Here is a 19,713-nt window from a genome sequence, read left to right on the forward strand (position 1 = left end):
GTATCTGTGGTGTTCAACTGGTATGTGTAATGGAACACCGTGAGACCTCAAACATAGGCGTAACTGTATGTAAAAAAGCCATGTGGACTCGGTGAGGTTAAACTTTGTGCATATTTCTCCATAACTACAGAAGCCCTGGTTATTAAAAATATCCCCTAATGAGTGTATGCCTTGCTCTTCCCATATAGGGAATCTTATAGGACGTTTTCCCATTAAGAGTGCATTGTTATTGAATATGGGAGTGTGATTATGCCATTTTTGAGGGTTAGGATATTTTTTGTGTGTTTCCCGCCATGTTCTGATTGCATGGGTAATTATGGGGCCAAATTTCCGCTCACAGTGCTTGATTGATAGTTTAGTGTGTGCTATGTCCTTCAGTCTCTGTGGGGCTACTATGTTTTCTTCCAATTCTCTCCAAGATACCAAAGCCTGGGGATCAAACCATATTGTCAATGGTCTTAATGTGAAAGCCTTAAAATATTGTAAAAAATCTGGAACTGCCATGCCACCATCTGCTTTATTTCTCTGAGCGGTGGATCTTTTTATTCGAGGTGGTTTGTTATTCCAAATAAATTTGTATGTGGAGGAGTGTAATCTTTTCCAGTAGCCCTCTGGAGGGGGTAACGGTAGCATTGAGCTGATGAAGTTGATTCTTGGTAATACATCCATCTTAACTATTGATACCCTTGCCTGTACTGAGTTTTTAAGTTTTGCCCACCTGTCCAGGTCGTCTTTGATTTTGTTCTGTATTTTTGTGTAATTGTGCTTCACCGTTTGTCTTATGGTGGGAAATATTTCCACACCCAAGCATCTAAAATGTTTTACCATGGGTATCGCACCTGGGAGGGTTGTGTCTTTTTTTGCATGGATGTTAAGAGGAAGGAAAGCCGACTTCGGCCAATTTATTTTAAATCCCGATAAATCACCAAAGTTCTCTATCAACTTGAGTAGATGCGGCAATGTGGTGTTGGGGTTTTGCATGAACAATATTACGTCGTCCGCATATAAACTAATTTTATGTTGTGTGCCCTTGATTACGATTGGTTCTATGTATTGGGATTGTCTTATATATTGTGCTAAAGGCTCTAATGATAGATCGAATAGTCCGGGACTAAGAGGGCAACCCTGTCTGGCTGAGCGTGATACCGGAAAGATTTCGGAGATGAATGTGCCTGTTGTAATCATGGCCGATGGGTCCTTGTATAATACTTTAATCATATCAATGAATCCTTTTCCTAACCCCATCCTTTCTAATACTGCCCATAGAAACGACCATTCCAGCCTGTCAAATGCTTTCATAGCATCCAGGGATAGCATCGCCTTAGGTGTGGTGTCCTCTTTGTCTGCATCTAGTACGTGCAGTATTCGTCTTATGTTATCATTGATCAGGCGACCTCTTATGAAGCCAGTTTGGTCCGGATGAACTAAAGACGTCATATGCTTTTGCAATCTGATGGCTAATACCTTAGAGTACAGTTTGACATCGGTTCCGAGGAGGCTTAAAGGTCTATAACTACCGCACTCGGTGGGGTCTTTGTCTTTTTTGAGAAGGACTGAAATGAGTGCGATATTGTGGTGTTTATGGAAGCTCCCCTCCTTGACTGAGTATAAGATCATATTTAGTAATAAGGGTCCAAATATGTCCCAACAAGAAAGGTACATTTCTGATGGGATACCGTCTCTTCCAGGAGCCTTACCATTTTTCATTCCGGATATGGCCTTCTTGAGTTCCTCTAATGTGATCGGTGCTTCTAACTGTTTAGCGTCGTCCTCCGAAAGTTTAGGGAGAATAATTTGATTAAGATATGTGTCCAATTTGTTTTGATCAAAGGTCGTTTCTGAATTATACAAGTCGGAGTAGAATTCTTTGAATGTATCGTTTATTATTTTGGGGTCTGTTACAAGTACTTGTTGTTTTCTAATGGCAGTTATATCTGCAAATTTTGCATTAATTCTTAATCGCATGGCTAATAGGTGACTAGGTTTAGAACCTTGGAAATACTGCTGTTGTCTTGTGCTGCGTATTTGCATTTCCGATTTTTGTCTGTATATTGCATTGATCTCTGTTTTTAGAATGTTAACTTGATTTTCTAGTCTAGTTGAGTTGTTGTATTTTAAAGAATTAAATAACGTTGAGTAAAGCGTTTCCATTTCAGACAGTTTTGTGCATTGATTTTTGCGCAATATGGAGGAAAATCTATCCGTGAAATCCTTGATCATACCCTTTACCGACATCCATATTATTCTGGGGTCTTGCACCGCGTTTGCATTATCCTGTAGGAATACTATGAGAGCTTCTTTGAGTTGTGTAATGAATTCCTTGTTGTTAAGCAGCATAGTATTAAAATGCCATCTTGGGGCCCGGGAAGATAGTATACCAAATGTTGCTTTTAGGATTAAATAACAGTGATCTGAAAGCGCATTGGGTATCATTTCCACTTCATATTTATCAAATAGTCTCGGGGATGCAAAGACGTAATCAATTCTGGATAATGTGTTGTGTCTCGCCGATCGACAGGAGTACTTTCGGGTCGTGGGATTAAGTGAACGCCATAAATCAATTACCCCTGTAGTCTTTGACCAATCTTTTAATGCTTTAGATGAATTTTTTTGTTCGCTGGAAAAGGCAAGGTAAGATTTGTCCATCCTTGGATTCCAAATGGCATTAAAATCCGCACCTATTATAAATGAGTACTCGGGATGGTTTAACATTTCAACGGTTAGTGAAGTGAAGAAACCCACTTCGTACAAATTTGGGGCATATACCGCTGCCAACGCTATTTTCCTGTTATTATGTACAATCCTAGCTATAGTTATACGCCCCTCAGCATCCGACCATACCCCTTTTAATTCGATATTTAATTTACGTCTGACGACTATGGCTACACCTCGAATTCTCGTACCAAAAGAAGAGTGACTAATATTATGGTATATGTTATCCGCTAACGTATCTATGTCTTCCTCTAAAATGTGCGTTTCGCTTAGTAGAGCCACGTCCACATGTTCTTTTTTCATCAGTGTGAGCACGCTTTTGCGTTTGTGTTGTTTGTTTATCCCACCGGTGTTCCATATCATTATATTCAAACTAGCCATAATCTATGCATGTTTTTGTGTAGTTTTTGGTAATGCTTCTGGAGTGCGAAGCTACAATAGATGTACATCCAATTAATGAGGTCCCGTTGAGAGCCGAGCTTAAAAACATATATATATACAAATAAAAATCCCCTATTTTCCCCTCGCCCAGAGAGTCGTACAGGCCTGTGTTCCAAAAACACATCCTCCGCGTATGACTTTCTCCCTTAGTCCACCGGATTGCCAAAACTGAGCATTGTAATCCTAATCTTCCTATGCTAATTGCCATAGGATCTAACATTTTCATTCTAATACAATAGAATGTCGCTTTTGGTCTTGCACCTTCCCTAACTGTAATGAAATATTGTGAAAAATGAAAAAAAAAAAAGAGAATAAACTTTCATCGACATATTCATTTGAACCCTCTACTAACATGTAGGATAGTCAGGAAAAAGGAAAAGATTGTAGAGAAATATTGACACCTTAATGTGAAGAACAATGGAAAAGAACAATGTAAGTTAAAAGAAAGAGAAAAAATTGAATAATAAAAAAAAGGTAAAGATAAGGAGTGAGAGATAGAATAATACTCAACGTGGAGAAGCCACTAGAACCGAATTAAGTGATTAGATAAAATAGAAAAGCAGAGCCTTTTAGAGCTTCAATGTGCCAGTCTCTTCATCAGTGGAGTGATTACTTAGATTGTTAGAATAACCTTGTTGTGTTCATACGTTTAGGTGTGGTTGATTTTTAAAGTATTATTAAGGACTGATTGAACTTCAGTCAATTGATTATATGCTATGTTTATACACACCGGATGTTTAATGTTAGAGTTGCAGGCCTTCGTTGTCATGGTGCATTATATTCTAGAAGGTTGTAGAATACACTAGTACTAATAGACTGTTGTTGTGTTCCAGAATGATCTAAGAGACCCAGGGCAGTCGAGCGATAAACCTAGAATATTCCAGATTGATCTTATTGCCAATGATATGTTCTTGTCTCCCCGGAGACCAGAGGTCTGAAATTATAATGTATTACGAATCGTATTATACACAATACGCATTGGTATAGACGGCCTGCATATCATCTGCTACTTTGATGAACACAATAAAAGTCATTCTAATACTGATATACACAGAGAAAGAGGGAGATGAATCGGCTTATCTGTTTTCAGACAATGTCGTTCTGACTTGGGGTATCTGCTCCATATCGATTCCAATAATCCTCAGCCTCTTTAGGTGTGTGTAATCCAATCCTGCGGCCGTCCCTGCCCACGATCGATAACAGCGCCGGGTATGTTAGCCTTAGGGTGACCAGGTGTCCCCCTTTTGGTTGTACTGTCCCACCATTTGACCAAATGTCCCGCGTCCCTCATATTGAGAGGATGTCCCTCTTTTCGAAGCCAAAAAAAACATGCGTCTAAAAGCCCCTCCCTACAGACAGTAAACGTAGCAACCCGCCTCTTGTCCACACACATTGCTCTGATTGGTTATAGTACTTTAGCGTGCTGCTTGCCTGCTTGTGACGTGACTGAGACTGAGTCGTGACGCTACCTCATATCGCAAATCTGATTGGTCAAAAAAAACACAACAACATTACAAGCGAACTAGTTCAAGATGGAAAGCAGTAAAAAGAAACGGACCTGCATTTACAACCAAGACTGGCAAACGACACATGACTGGGTGAGGCAGATGGCAGGCAATCCGCAGCAGGCTTTCTGTGTTTTGTGTCATAGTTCGTTTTCAATTGCGCATGGAGGAGAATACAACTTGAAGCGCCACAGTGGACGTGAGTCTCACTTGAAAGTGGCTCACCAAAAAGAAACATCCAGATCTATGGATACGTTTCTTTTTAAACCAAACAATGATAGCCAGACGGACAAGGTCACTGCAGCTGAGATAACAAGTGTCTATCACACAGTACAACACTCCCATTCATACAGGTCAGCCGACTGTGGTAACCTTTAACCTTTGATTTAAATCTATTCAGTGAAGACCATGGCAGTTATTCTAATATAGAAACACAATTTATTTGTATTATTATTTTTGTATTATACTACACTGTTTTCCCTAGTTCTGTGTTAACAGGGAATATCAAACACAAGACATTCCTGTCAAGTGATGACGTTCGAATATTTAAAACAGATGTTAGGTGGTATTTAATTTGTATTTATTTTGATTTAACCTTTAACCTTTGATTTAAATCTATTCAGTGAAGACCATGGCAGTTATTCTAATACAAAAATTTACATTATCTATCTGTCCCACTTTGTCCCACCAAAATCGTACTGTTGTCCCACTTTGTCCCACCAAAATCTTACTGTTGTCCCACTTTTGGACTTTTTGCATCTGGTCACCCTAGTTAGCCTTGGGCTGTGGCCAGACTTGAACAATTTTTGCATCACCTCCTTGTATGGTAGACGTCGAGCGATGGCGTCTTTGCTTAGATCTTCGTAGATAAATATTGAATGATCACCATGTTTCAGCTTCCCACGTTGGATGCGAGCAATTTTGATGATGTCATCTCTTATTGATGTCTTCCGCAGAGTAACAATGATGACTCTTGGCCCGTTGTTTCTTTGCTCCCGAGAACCGATTCTGTAAACTTGGTCCACTTTTCGAATGGGAGACTGATTTTGTGGTCATTATATATTTTTTTTATATTCAAATTAGCTTTATTCTATAGTAGTGGTCTCAGTTCTGAAACAGAAAATGTACCTATGAACTCTGAACATTCCTCTGGGTGCTCTTAGTCAGTGTCACCTATAACATTTTCCGCAATTCTTTATCTATGGAGTGGCTCTTCAGACTTACTTATGAACTTGTACTTGATGACATCACAAGTTTGAGTTTTAGCACTCCAGTTTTTGGATTTGGAAGAGAGTTGCTCATTTCCACAAATGTTTTTTTTTACTGTCTTAGACCAGAGGAATAACATGTATGAATTCACTGTCTTAGACCAGAGGAATAACATGCATGAATGCACTGTCTTAGACCAGAGGAATAACATGTATGAATTCAGAAATTGGGCGTAGTTCCCTTTTAATGTTGTGTCACGGTGATATTCCCTTTTAATATTCTCAACCTTTTTAGCTTTAATAACATTATCTCATAAATGAACTAAAGGAAACTCTCACAAGACAACAATTATGTTATGCCCATATCCACCACAATGTACTGGACAGAGCTTTGTGAGGGATATAGCAATTGATAATGCCATAAGATTTATAAAAAAAAAATATATATATATATATATATATATATATATATATATATGTAATTTGCTCAATCAAATAATGTCTTCTGCATTAGCAGGGGACGTCTCAAAGACAAGGACATCTCAAGGAGCAAACAAAAAATTGCAAGTTGAACCTGTAAAATATGTGCAAAAAACAATATTTGAACAATATACACAAGGGTCATGAATGATGCTTGAAAATAGAATCAGTAACAATTCATTCAGTGACTTTTACTTCTTTAGAAGAAAATTATTTATAAACCGTCAACCGAGGTTCCAAAAATATAAACAACAGTAAACCAAGTTATCCCTAGTATTGGTATTAAAACATGTATGGTTGTCAGACTTCCCTGTGTCACAAAGAAATCACCAAATTGTTTCTTTATTTGTACTTTTCATAGAAATTATTACTTATGGCTATACTCAAAGGCAAATTCAAATTCTATAATAATCACAGCTGTGTTACTTCAAAATAAGAGCAACTTATTAGACCAGAGGTTTTGTATGGTAGCACACGACACTTTCTATATAGCATTTCACTGTTGAGTAATAATCTTCCAACACTAGTCAAGGAACAGCTGATTTGACTTAGAAAAAAAGAAATAATAATAATAATAATAATAATAATAATAATAATAGTTGAACCATAGTAATGTTTTCCCAAATGAAAGATAGGAGTAACTGAGTTACAGCATGAATTCAATATACACGTCCTTTCACTTTCATACAAATCACTAACATTACAAATTCATACCAGAAAGAGGCACATGACGACTTTTTTGTCACAAGTTTAACTGAGGTGAGACGTCAGGTAGAGGCATCTGCATACTGTACACATAAGTTAAGAGAAATGTGTTGCACTTTCTTTGCCATCATTCACCCTCAAGCGCCTCGTCATACCTTAGCAGGCCTCTGCGAAACAGAAACATTATTTCCAAGCAATGGCTTCACTAAAAGCAATAACTTGAAATTAAAGTATGGTAGGTATGTTTAGTCACAGATCCACTGCCTCTTTGCGTTTGTCTACTTGCATTCATATTTTATATTTGACGAAGTGAAGTGAAGCAGAACCTCAAACACCAGAAGCATTTGGGACAAAAAGCAGTGCAACTTGCACTTCCATCGTAAAGACTTCACGCTGACCAGAGTAGGATATCATATCAATATATTGTTGTCTACATTAATTTCAATTGTGCTGTGAATTATTTGCCTTGGAAGATGTGCAAAGGTACCCAAAAACGACTTGTATATTGCTTTTATTCACAACTTTGTCCAGATGATTCACTGCAAAATGTTCAAAATGATGAGCTCCTAAATTCCTACAAAACAAATGTACAAACATCCTATACAACAGTGAAAAAAACTATGTTGCTATGGTTATCTTGGGGCTAAAGGTAGTATATTATTAACATTCTGAACCAACTTTAAGTCCAAAGGTTACATGTACGTACATTCAGAACCAAGTGCAACGCAGTATCTTTTATAAAGTACCATTGAAATCAACATTGGTTGTGACATTTATTGCATTGCTATTATTTCCCCCTGAAACCACAAAATCAAGTACAACGTTTAACTTCATCACTAGTCTTCAGGAAGTTTCACAATAAGCGTCAACGGGGATCCAAGGTTCATAATCACTTTGTTTATAAGAACATAATGTATGTAACATCAGTGTAACAAATAAAATCACTTTTTATTGCTGACCAGATAGCAACAGCGGCAATTACCATTCAAAGGTTTTGGTAAAGTTAGTGTTAAGTCTATAGGTCACTCTGTCGGTTGGTTGGTTTGTTGTTCCACAAAATCCCCCAACCTGAGTTTTCGCCCTAGGAGCAGGGGCGGACCTAGCACATTTGGCGCCCTAGGCGAGATTCACCACTGCAATTTTTTTTTTTTTTTTATATATGGCTTTTGCCTCTTCATAGTTCTCTAACGTTAGTCTTTCTTTCCTCAACGCTAAATTCTATAAACACTTGACCGATCCCATCAATGCACAGCGCTCTAGCATGTTCTGACTGTGAACACCTAAAGCTGAGGCTCAGACCGACCGACCGTTTTAGATTTTTGACTCATTTTCCCTTATGTTAGAATTTTTTGTATGTAAAAATAATGGTTGCAGATATAGAGGGGGGCGCCAAAACTGCAAAAAAAAAAAAAAAAAATTTAAAAAATGTTTTTTCTTTTTTTTGAGCCCCCCTCTGGGTGGCGCTCTAGGCGACCGCCTATATCGCCTGTAGGAAGGTCCGCCCCTGCCTAGGAGGCGGAGATTTTACATGAATGTCACTCCCATAGCCACACACCATTTTTTTTGCCAATTGGCATGAACAGTTAACCAGCTGTCCTTATGGTCATGACCAACCTTTAAAACAAAATCTTTTCAAAATCTGCAAGTCTGTGAATCCATTTGGAAGTTGTGCACCTTTTTGCGATAGGCCACTCCCATTGTCACGCCCTCATTTAGCCAATTAGCATTAACACACACCTGTGTTAACCTGTGGCCGTTAGAGAGTGGGGAAATCTTTGTGGAACGACCGACTGACATACGGTTGCAACTAAAAAAGGGTTTACAAAGAAATTAAAATGGTGCAGCAGGATATTACAAAGGGGCAACACATTTATATGTTCATCATAACTGGATGAGCTGTTGACATGTTTAGTTCTGTGAGAATAGCGCCGCCATGAGGCCAAATGACTCAAAACCTCACTGGCCTCCTTGCTATGATTATAGGTCTCACTCTCTCAACTACACTATAGTTGATTGTGGACTAAATCATAATGTTAACAACAAAGATCTTCTCAAATAGGGGTCCCTGAGACAAAATAGTATGAAATTAGGATCCGCAACCTAATGTTTACCAAATATGGTGATCCTTAAAGGACGATAGCAGTATTTTTTATGTAATTTTTGTCATGACATCATGACATCATTCTTGCCTCGATACAAAAATCAAGACACCGCATTTTTTCATGATCTTTTACCATTCCTGAATAATGTGGTCGTTATTTTCTATCAATTCACCATTGCTGTCGGCAGTGTGAAAATCAGATTTTTTCCCCTTTTGGGCATTTTTAAGTGCAGTTTATTGACAGGGCAGTTTGGAAATTGGGAGAGAGAGATGGGGACACATGTCCTGGGCCGGATTCAAACCCAGGATGTTGCGATTATGCTACAAGTGTATATACGTGGTGCACCACCGGGGCGCCCCTGAAAATATGATCTTAAAGACCGCATAAACTGAAGAAAATCATCACATTTGACTAAAATGGCATGCTAACATCTTGTGTTTTCTGAAAGGTTTTGCCATTGTGATATAATATAGTATCTGAATTTGCTGACCATGTGGAGCTGCATCCCTGGGTATAATTGTCTTTGCTGTACGTCAAAAGATATGCTAATTTGAAAATTTTGTTTGGCCCAATGGCGGTGCTAGAGGAAAGGTCATGGGGTCAGTAAAATTAATAGGGTTCTTCCTTTAGGGGTCATGAATGTTTGCAGGAACTTGTAAAAATATTTGAATAAAAGTGATCACATTCACATGAGGGATCTGTCACAGCGTCGCTCAGAGTGAATCCATAATATCGCTGATACTTTGTTTTGGGGATATAATAGCTTTTATTACATGTGTAACATGAATAACATTATCTAATGAATACCCAAGTATAATCATTTGTGCCAATCTTTTTAAGAACTGTTTGGAAATAATTTCTTTGCAGTCATTGGCTATTCAATTAAACTTAAAAGAAATATTAATACTATTAAATATTCCTAATTATGAATTGTGTATCCAGTTACATATGTCTGGTCATCTAAAATATGAATCTCCTATGCTTTAGATTTTCTGAAGTGTCCCTTCTATTGTTTATGATCATCTTAAATTTACAGTTTTGACTTATGTCCTATGGGGAGAGGGAGATGACATCAGCATTTAAAATACAATTTCTGATTTAGCATTCTTGTGATTATCAGTTCAGCCTAGCACATTTCATTGTGTCTATTAAAGTGTACAATAATACAACATAAATACTTCAAAATAAGTTAACAAAAGAAAAAATGTACTAGCACATTAAGTGTTTAACCTTCAAAAACGTAAAACAAGCTCTGTATTCAAGTTCAACCCATTAATCCAACAGTGGGCTGATCTTTGCTTTCAAGCCATTCAAATCCATTTGAATTTGCAGTCTCGCTGCAAATCTGCTGAAACAGTGGATCATTCATCAGTTCATCTGTGGTGGAGCCTTCATAATGACCTTGCTGCTGATTGGGGTCAAACAGAAGGTTAGTGTCCAAAGTGTTCAGGTCATTGATACTACTGGACAGGTCAGTGTTCATTTTAATATCACAGGGGAACCTGACTCCAGTATTGAGTTCTGACACTTGTTTCACAAACTGATCGCCAGGAATAAGGCGGTTGTTGGTGAAGAGCTCTTTAACATTAGTGCTGAAATCCAGCTGTTGATGCTGCTGGTGTTGCTGTTGCTGAGGATTCTGAATCAGCAGCATGGACTGGCCCTGCTGGTGGTGCTGCTCTCCAGGAGCTTCACCTACTGAGAGAATCATTTGTTCATTCATAGCATTTTCCATTAGGTTACACGGCTTCTGGAACCTGTACGTGGGGGTGTTACCAGAAGTCGTGAAGGTCTGCTGATTGAAGCGACAAGGGACACCGGGGGCATCCTCCAGGATCTGGGTGAGGTTCATACATGCAGTATAGTTGGAGGGTAGATTATTGATGCCCAGACCTCGTACAGAATCATCAGTGTCCATCTTGCTCAGGAGAAGATTGGTGATATTTTTGTTGATGCTTTGTTGGCCTCGCATGGGCAACACTTCGGTTTGCATCATGACGTTCAGTGGCACCGACTGGCTCCTTTGTGCCATGCTCCTCACACTGTCATCTGGCTGTCCATTGCTGAGGATATTTAGCACCTCTGAGGTCACAGGAGAGTTGAAAGGGGACACCACTGTTCGGGGGATATTCTGGAGGGCAGTATTTACCAAGTTTCCACTGAAGTTACGCGGACACACGGCGGGGCTCATGCTGCGACATCTGAAGGCAGCGTTGGAGGCGCTGGTGGCTCTGTTGTCCAGAGGAGCAGGCACAGCGAAGCCCACCTGCTTAGTCATACCGGCCATGCTAGCGACCTGCTGCTGCACAGGGGAGATAGGGGTCAGACGACCAAAATGTCTGTCGTGGTGCCTTGTCTGAGAATGGCAGGATTGCCCCGGGATGGCGAAAGCATGGGGCTTCTGGAAGTGACTGTCAGCCAGGTCCTGGTAGCTGGGGAGAATGCCATTGTTCGAGTTCCCACCACAGCTGCTGTTGTAGCTGTTGTTAATCCACTCCAGCTTTGCCTTATCTGGATGGGTGGCCATTGGTCTCTGCATGGGCTTGACGGGACTGCTGGAGAGAATGCTGCCGTCGTGGAAGCCAGCAATGCTGGAGTTGATGGGCGTAAATGCGAAGGGGTTCCTGCACTCCACCGGGCTGGGCGGGATGCCGCTGCTGCAGTTGGAGTGTGGGGTTCCGATGGGAGTGTGACGGCTGCTCCCCAGGGCGCTGTCCACCGGGGTTGACAGAGCAATGCGCGAGCACGGACTCTCTCTGGTCAGACCTTTGGCTCCTCCCATCATCTCAGAGGTGGGTGTCGGGGTGGGCGTGGGGGTTGGAGTCTGCATTGGAGTGCCGCGGCTGTTTGCAGAGTAGTAGTAAGGGGTTACTGATTCGCCGGAGGGCATCGCGTTGCCGTGCGTCACAGCCTGCTGGCCCCGAGACGTCACACAGGCTTCGAACTCCTGCAGGTGTTTAAGTTTCATCTGCTCCTCCATCTGCACCAGCTCCTCCACAATGCTGTCCTGGGTCACGTCATCGTCGTTGAAGGAGAAGTAGTCCAAGACCGTCTGCAGCGGAGTCTGGCTGGAGGCTGAGGCCTGACTCATCATAGGCAGGGGCTCTACGACTGGGGTGGAGGAGCTTCGCTTATGATCGGCTCGCTCCACCTGCTGGGCATAAAATGATCGTTGCTGTTCTCCCTCTAACTGTCCTCTGGCCCAGACAGAACTTCTACGGTCATTCAGAGCAACGTGTTTGTCAAAGTCAGGGCTATCAGACATGGCTTGAGTGTTGTCTATTAGGTGGTTCTGCTGCAGCTGCTGCTGCTGTTGCTGATGTAGCCCATGACTGACTGAAGCGACATCGATAGAGTTGCAAGTCTCCATAAGAGTGGATGTGCTTTCCCTCTGCATGAAGCGATGTGTTTTGGGGACAGCCTGGAAGCCACTGGCTGCAACAGGGGAATGAGAGTGTGCAAGGATTGGAGACAGCAGAGCAGAGTTCACAGTGACCTTGCCAATGGCTGGTGCACTTTCAGGTCTAAGTGGAGCTCCTGGCCTGGGGAGTGCCATCATGGTGTTGCCCATCCCCTGTCTCAGGTCCTCCCAGCCCCCTGCTGGCTGCTGCGACATGAAGGCCCTCTTCACTGGAGAAAAGTAAGAGTCTGGACTGAGGCCTGAGCGCTTCCTGATGCCTTTGGTGGATAATAAACTTCCCTTGTATGGTGTGCTGTCAGGCCCGCCCTCAGATGACAGCAAGGTGCTGCCGTTTGTGCCTAGATTTGAGGCAGCGCTTCTATTCTGAGCGGAGACAGTCAAGTGCAAAGTGCTTTGGCTATTTCTGTTGTTATTGCCACCATTGTTAATTGTCACAGTGTTCAAGACTGAGGAGACTGTTCTACTGCATTGATTCCCACACGTTGATTCCAGTCCTAGGGAGCCTTTGGTGAGCGGTGTGGGTACACTGGCAGCCCTTGGCGTGGGTACGCTGACAGCCCTCGGCATGGCCTCCTTCGCCCTCTGACCCGTGGCTTCTTCCTGGATCAGAATGAGTCTGTTAGCTCCCAGGGCGTGGCTGCTCTCACATATGCTTTCGTCCTCCATTTCAACATCAGCTAAATTGGAATGGGTGGCAGTAGCCCGTCCTGCTACAGGGGCCAGAATGGGGGCTGCAGACCCACTCCTCATCTGTAGGCAGTGCCTGAACTCCTCTGCGGCCCCAGAGCTGCTTATGCCCGTAGAAGCAGGCCGTAAAATGGTTTTGGTGAGGGACGCGGTGGTAGTGTTGGTGCTGAGTGCCAGGGATAAGGTTGTCATTTTGATCATGTTGACCGAGCTGACGTTAGATGTGGGCATTACTGTCTTAATGGGGCTGTTGGTGATAAGCATGGTGGGGGGCGAGTGTATGGTGATAGCACTTGTGACAGAGGGTTTTGGTAATATTTGGGCATAGCGCTGTCGGGCAGAACGGTCCCCTGCTGGGCTGGCTAGAATGTTCTGGGTGGTCTTGGGGCACTGTTTCACAGGCACCACCTGGAAGTTAACAGGTAGGACTCTACTCTCTCCTGCCCCCACTGGTCTGGGGGACATCAGCTGCCTGCTCCTCTGTACCTGCAAAGTAAGAAGAACAATAAATTAGGACAACAGGAATTTATAAACATTTTCACAAATCACAACGTAGCAGTCTAGGTGTTGAGGTCATTGTCTTCTACATATTATAGTACATATTATAGACTATAGGGCATCGCATACAGTATCTGCAATCTCCTAATAAAACAAGTCATTTGAATAATATAAGCCTACTGTACATTCATTACACACATGGGCTATACAGTACATGCGTGTGTGTGTGTGTGTGTGTGTGTGTGTGTGTGTGTGTGTGTGTGTGCGTGCGTGTGCATGTGTGTGTGTGTGTGTGCAGCAGGTGGCCAGGAGCGGGCAACAAGACAGTATAAATATAGAATATTAATACAGTCTATAATAAATAAAACTAGGCTATACAGCACGCATGCGTTTGTGTGTGTGCGCTGAGGCAGATGGCAAGGAGCGAGCAACAAGATGGTATAAATATGGAATATTAATAGTCTATTCCACTATTATAGCTATAGTGTGCTGTATGATGACAATACATTTGAATCAAATAAAATGTTGATCCGTCGCAAATCGCTTCTGCGCTACCTGTTGAATACAGGGATCAACACATCACAGATGCAATGCTGACCCTCTCGCTTCCGTTTTGCCTACGGCCCTGGTCTTATAAGGAGCTGGTGGGGTGTGTCTGTATGCAAATTCAGGTGTGTGAGAAAACGCGCTTCCAGTTTGAGAATGAGTGACATACTTCATTCAGGGGATCGCAGCTGCAATCATTTTGGCAACTTAAGAGAACCTCTCCACACGTTGATGAATCCGGGGGTAACTGTCGTAGGTTTTCTCTTACAAACTTTCAACGAGGTTGTCGTAAGAGGAAACTTACGACAATGTTGGTGAATGAGGTCCAATGTCTCTGAGGCAACAAGTTGGGCCGGGAATAGTTTCCTCTCGATTTCAGGAAAGGTTTCCGAATGGCTTGTAAGTAATTTAAGATTGGCCTATTGTGTTACTAGGCGCAAAAGTTACTAGTTACACACTTAAACAACAGGCATAAAACAACCAAGCTATTCTTAACCTTAACCTTAACCTCTAACTACACACCCTCAAGACCCCTACGCTCTGCGTCTTCTGGCCGCCTCAGATCTACTCCTATCCAAGCTCCCGGAGGGTCATCAAAGAGAAGCCGCCTATTCTCAGTCCTTGCCCCACAATGGTGGAATGAACTACCCATCCCAGTTAGGACAGCCGAATCCCGTCCAATCTTTCGCCGTCGACTAAAGACTCACTTCTTCAACCATTATCTGAAATGATAAAAAAAAATAAAAAATCTAACCCCGACTAACCTTAATGTCATGCACTTGTCCTAATAAACTAACCTACACTGTAACACGCAACACTTTGATGAACATTGTTACTCAGCTGATAGAGTTATACCCTTCTTGCTGTCTTGTCGCACAGAACTTGTAAGTCGCTTTGGATAAAAGCGTCAGCTAAATGACTAAATGTAAATGTAAATGTAAATGTTAACCCTTTCACTACCACACTACAAAGGGTTAACGCTTCCACTACCACACTAAAAAGGGTTAACCCTTTCACTACCACACTACAAAGGGTTAACCCTTTCACTACCACACTACAGAAGGTTCTGATCCACACTAGCTCACGCTCAGCGTTCATTGCATATATCTCGCTTCAGCATATATACACTGAATAATTTCACAAATGTACCTTTAAATGCCAGCATTCATCTGGCCACACCCCCATCCGCTTACCTATATAAGCAGGGGTGGTGCCACACACTCATCTCCTTCTCAAATTTCATCACAAGCAACGTGTTGCTCATATGCCCACTTGACGTGGAGAAAAATATTGTTTACAAGGAAAGGAAGAACAAGGAGATACGTTGACATCATATCTTTATTTTCTCTCTCACTATTTTCGAGAAAATACGGCAATGTTGTCTTCGTCACTGGAGTGTCTGGAAGATGGTGATCATTCTAAAAACCCTCCACCGGTTTTCGTATTGGGAGCACGCCGCTGCATGCTTCTCAACTGCAGTTCCTTGCTGTGTTTGTTGGGGTGAAACCTTTCAGGCCACAGCTGAACTGTAAGACGCGCCGCTGTTGTGAGGAGCGGTGGGTTTCAGGTTGGGTGAGTACTGTTGCTGGCAGGCTTCACTTGTCTGTTAGTGCTATGGGGGCTAATTGACAATGTTTATGAAAACCGGCCCCAGGCTAGGGTCCTTTGTTCAGCCACCTAGGCGACAGAAGACCTTGGTCTGAAGACCATTGTAGTTTTAACTAGTGGGCCGCGACCATTAACACTGGTGATCCCTGTGTTTTCTGGACGAGTGGGTATCTCTCTGTCCCGTGTTAAGCCCCTTCTTTCATATCCAAATGAGAGTATTCCTTCACGAGGAGATATGTGCATGGATGTGCGATAGCGGCAGATCCATGTTCAAGTCAGCTACACAAGCCAGTTTGGTATTGTGCTGACTCCGTCGGGTGTTGGTAAAATCACCGTTGTAAAGCTGTGTGACGTCTTGTTTCTCTTTTCGCTTAAAAAGTGAGGAGAGTTTCAGAACGGCGGCCTGTCTGGGTGAGTGTTATGTCATTGTGTACAAAGTTCAGATGATAGCTGCTTAGCTTACGGTTAGCCAGTCAGCTGTTAGCTGCGGCGTGCCTGCTGGGATCACTGCGTGGCCTACAGAGGTTGGGCCTACAGAGGTTAGGCCTACTGTTAGCCAGTCAGCGGTTAGCTGCGGTGCTAGCTTGTGATCACTAGGAAACGTTAGCTTGCTGCTATTGGACAAGGCCAGCGCGAGGTAGCTTCGGCTATTCGCGCGCCGCCGTGAGCTCCCCTCTGGTCGCGTGCGCCGTTCGCTCGGCGTCTCGCGAGCAGGGGTAATAGCGACCGACGGTTGGAGCGGCCGTTAGCTTAATGCTACTCTGTTGAACGTGCTTTGATTATAACATGTTTTACACTCTTGACTACGACGTCATCCTTGACAGGGGATGTTCGTCGACCCTGCCCTGAGCCAGGACGGCAAGGATTGCGTCAACAAAGGGACCGTTGCGACGGGTAGAGCGGCGACGCTGCCCGGATCGAACAACACAGGACGGCTGTGTTCCTACGGTATCTTGAGACTGCACTTCGCTGATCTACGTTCCGGGTAGGACAAGGTTTGACCAGACCTTATAACACGTCTTCTGGTTTTACTTTTCTAAATGTTTTGTGAATAACGATGTTTTCCCGAAACGTGTGTTGCTGCAATACATTTAGGATACGACGCGAGTTATGTGTGAACTGTCTTTGTCACTGGCAGTTAGCTTCTCCGTGCAAATCGGGTTGTTACAGATGTGAAAATGATCTGTTTGTTGTGTGAGAAACATCATGTGTGTTTATATGTACCGTGTACAACTAAGGTAACTAACCTATGAAGCTATGCTTGGTGACAAATGAGTAAAAGGATGTTCTTTTCTCAGCCTGTGATGACAATGAACAGTGTTCACATATTAACAGGTTTTCCTGTTTTAACTGGCCGTATTAAGGGTAAAATAAGAGGATTGTGTTTCCCCCCGGTTCCCTGGGGACTTTTTCATCCTCCTATCAGACATGTTGCACTACATTGTGTCTTTTGTGTGGTAGGGATGCGATGTAACCCTTAGCTTGATTGCTGAGGTTGTGCTAAAACTGCTGGAGAAACTTTATTTTCCTAAAAGAAAAGATTGTTTGGTCGCTGTCGTGTGTGCTTAGCAAGGCCTGTGGCCGATACTAATCGAGAATTATGTATTCTCTCATTATCAGGGGGGTGATCAGGGGGGTGGTCAGGGCTCCTCCTCACCAAGCGCCTATTCGGGCCTTCTGTGACTTCGGACTCCTCCTTCCATGTGAGGGAGCCTCCATCAGAGTACAGAGCCTTCCTCCTCAGATTGTCAAAGTGAGTGGACCCTCTAGAAGGTGTCCTATTCTATTGTATATGTATTCGATTCAATTCGATTATTGAGTGTGTATGGGTTCAGTGCCTCTTCCCCGGAGGGCCCTAAAACCAATTTTTTACATGGCTCAAGGTGCAATATATTCTTTTCAATCTGTACAGCTCGCGTGGGAAGTCTCTCTGGGGATCCCCGTCTCCTTCCTATGGGAGGGTGGTGGGATGTAAAAATGTGAAAAAATTTTACCCCCGGCTGTGTAGACTGGGATACATACTGTTGATGCTTCCTTCTTTTCTATTCAAAAAGTGTTGGAGTTAGGAAGTGTCACACCCTTCTTGTCGTTCCCCTGGGCGCCTTGGGGATTCAATGACAGGTCTAAATAGCCTGTTCATTGATGGGGGTGTGTCCCGACGCACGTATAGTGCTAGCTCGCTGTAAACAGGCGACTGACTGGCACGCCTTGGTTGCTTGTGGTTAAAACGGCGTTTTTATAAAGCAACTGAGATGGGGGTTTTTCCTCTTCCGACGACCACATCCCACGACCTGGGTTGGTTATCGACGGATTCTCGTTCATGTCTGGGGGATGATGACGGAATGGATCTGAACATATGTAGAGGGGTCTCACGCCCTTGGGGTGGGCCACCAGGCGCGGTTCGCCCGAACGTCTGGGTGGCGCCTTCTTTTCATGTTAAGATCGACACGCATATCTGCCCTTTCTCCTGGAGTAGGCATGTCGGCGTGGTTAGGGCACGGGACTGGTTCTGGTCACGCTGGTCCGGATCAGTTGAACCCGTTGTCCGCCGGGGATGCAGATCTGCTGTTCTGGTACCCTGAGGGACTTGGGCTTTTTTCAGGGGGAAAAATGCCAGGTCGGTCCGGGTGTCACAGGGTTAAGCGCTATGGAGACCCTGGTTGGGTACGTTTTTACTCAGCACTGTCGTAATGGCTTACGGCCATGCCAGCCTGTACACGCTCGATCTCGGCGGATCTCGGCCGTACACAGGTTGGTCCTGGTTAGTACTTGGTTGGGAGACCGCCTGGGAATACCAAGTACGGTGTGCTTAGGGGCTGGTTCTCCATTCTTTTTCGCTCCTCTCTCACGCATGGCGAAGAGGGGCCTGTTGGGGTGGTCTTTGACCTCCTCTGGTGACCCTGTGCTTCCCGTATCGCCAGGCCCGGTCCGAGGTAATGTTTCGTCGACCCGTAGGCCTGGGTTAACCCTTTTTTGAAAACTGAAACACTTGTACTGCGGTATAGCCGGTGTATACCCGCAGGTGTGTTTTGGAGTTTTTTCTTGAGGGGTTATAGGAACAACCATCGCATTGGGTAACGCCATGGTGGTTGATTCCCTGGTGTGTTGGAGCAGTGTCAACTCTCGGGTTCACCGGTTGAGGGTGCCCCTGCACGTTCATGACGTCTGCCAATCGTGTCAGCCTTCTCTGCCTCAACCCCTCTGGGTGGGGGTTTTTAAATGGAGGCTTGGTCATGCAACGCCGCCAGCTTCCGCTCCTTCCGCCGGGGCGGCTGTGTTCAGCTGTCCCCTCTGGCGCCTGTCTCGTCCGCAGTCTCCAGGCTAGGGTTAACAGCCTAGGGTTTTTCCCCGGTGCGCTGCCTGCTTCCGTTGGTTAACCTTTTTTGTGTGCTTACGGCCATGCTGACTGCCTGTTGCAGGGTCAGTGTGCCAGGCGGTGTACTATTGGGGGGACAGGGCCCGCTCGGCTGAGGGGCTTTTGTCCGAATACGCTGGCGATGTGGGGGGCGCGGCACTACGTGCCCACCTGGTGGGGTCTTGATGCTGGCATCATGGACTTCTCCGGGCCCCCATTCCAGGGAGTCCAGTCCTTTTAGTGGGTCTGGGTCTTCCTTCGCGCTCCGCTGCTACGGCCTTGCCACGGGGTTGGGTTTGCCCTTGACCCCGTGATTCTGGGGGCAGTAACGAGGTTGTTTCCCTCCGTTCGTTCCCGGGTGGCATGCGGGTTGTGCGTGTGTGTAGTCGTGGGGTCAAGCCACGGTCTGCTCACCCTGTGCGTTGAGTTGCTTGAGTGCCTCTTC

The 19,713-nt window shown here is 43.9% G+C and overlaps 1 protein-coding gene across 1 annotated transcript in view; it reads right to left on the bottom strand.

Annotated features, from left to right (window-relative positions):
• Window positions 1-7,552: 7,552 nt before the first annotated feature.
• LOC311242858 (DNA-binding protein RFX7-like) overlaps window positions 7,553-19,713 on the bottom strand; it is a 105,847-nt gene continuing 93,686 nt past the window's right edge. Inside the window, exon 9 of the mRNA XM_084331920.1 lies at window positions 7,553-13,747. Within this exon, the coding sequence (XP_084188046.1) occupies window positions 10,418-13,747 (3,330 nt within the window). The 3' untranslated portion in view covers window positions 7,553-10,417. The remainder of the gene's footprint in view (window positions 13,748-19,713) is intronic.

This window comes from Notolepis coatsorum, assembly GCF_963971535.1.
Source record: "Notolepis coatsorum genome assembly, chromosome: 1".
In the NCBI taxonomy this organism is placed as follows: domain Eukaryota; kingdom Metazoa; phylum Chordata; class Actinopteri; order Aulopiformes; family Paralepididae; genus Notolepis; species Notolepis coatsorum.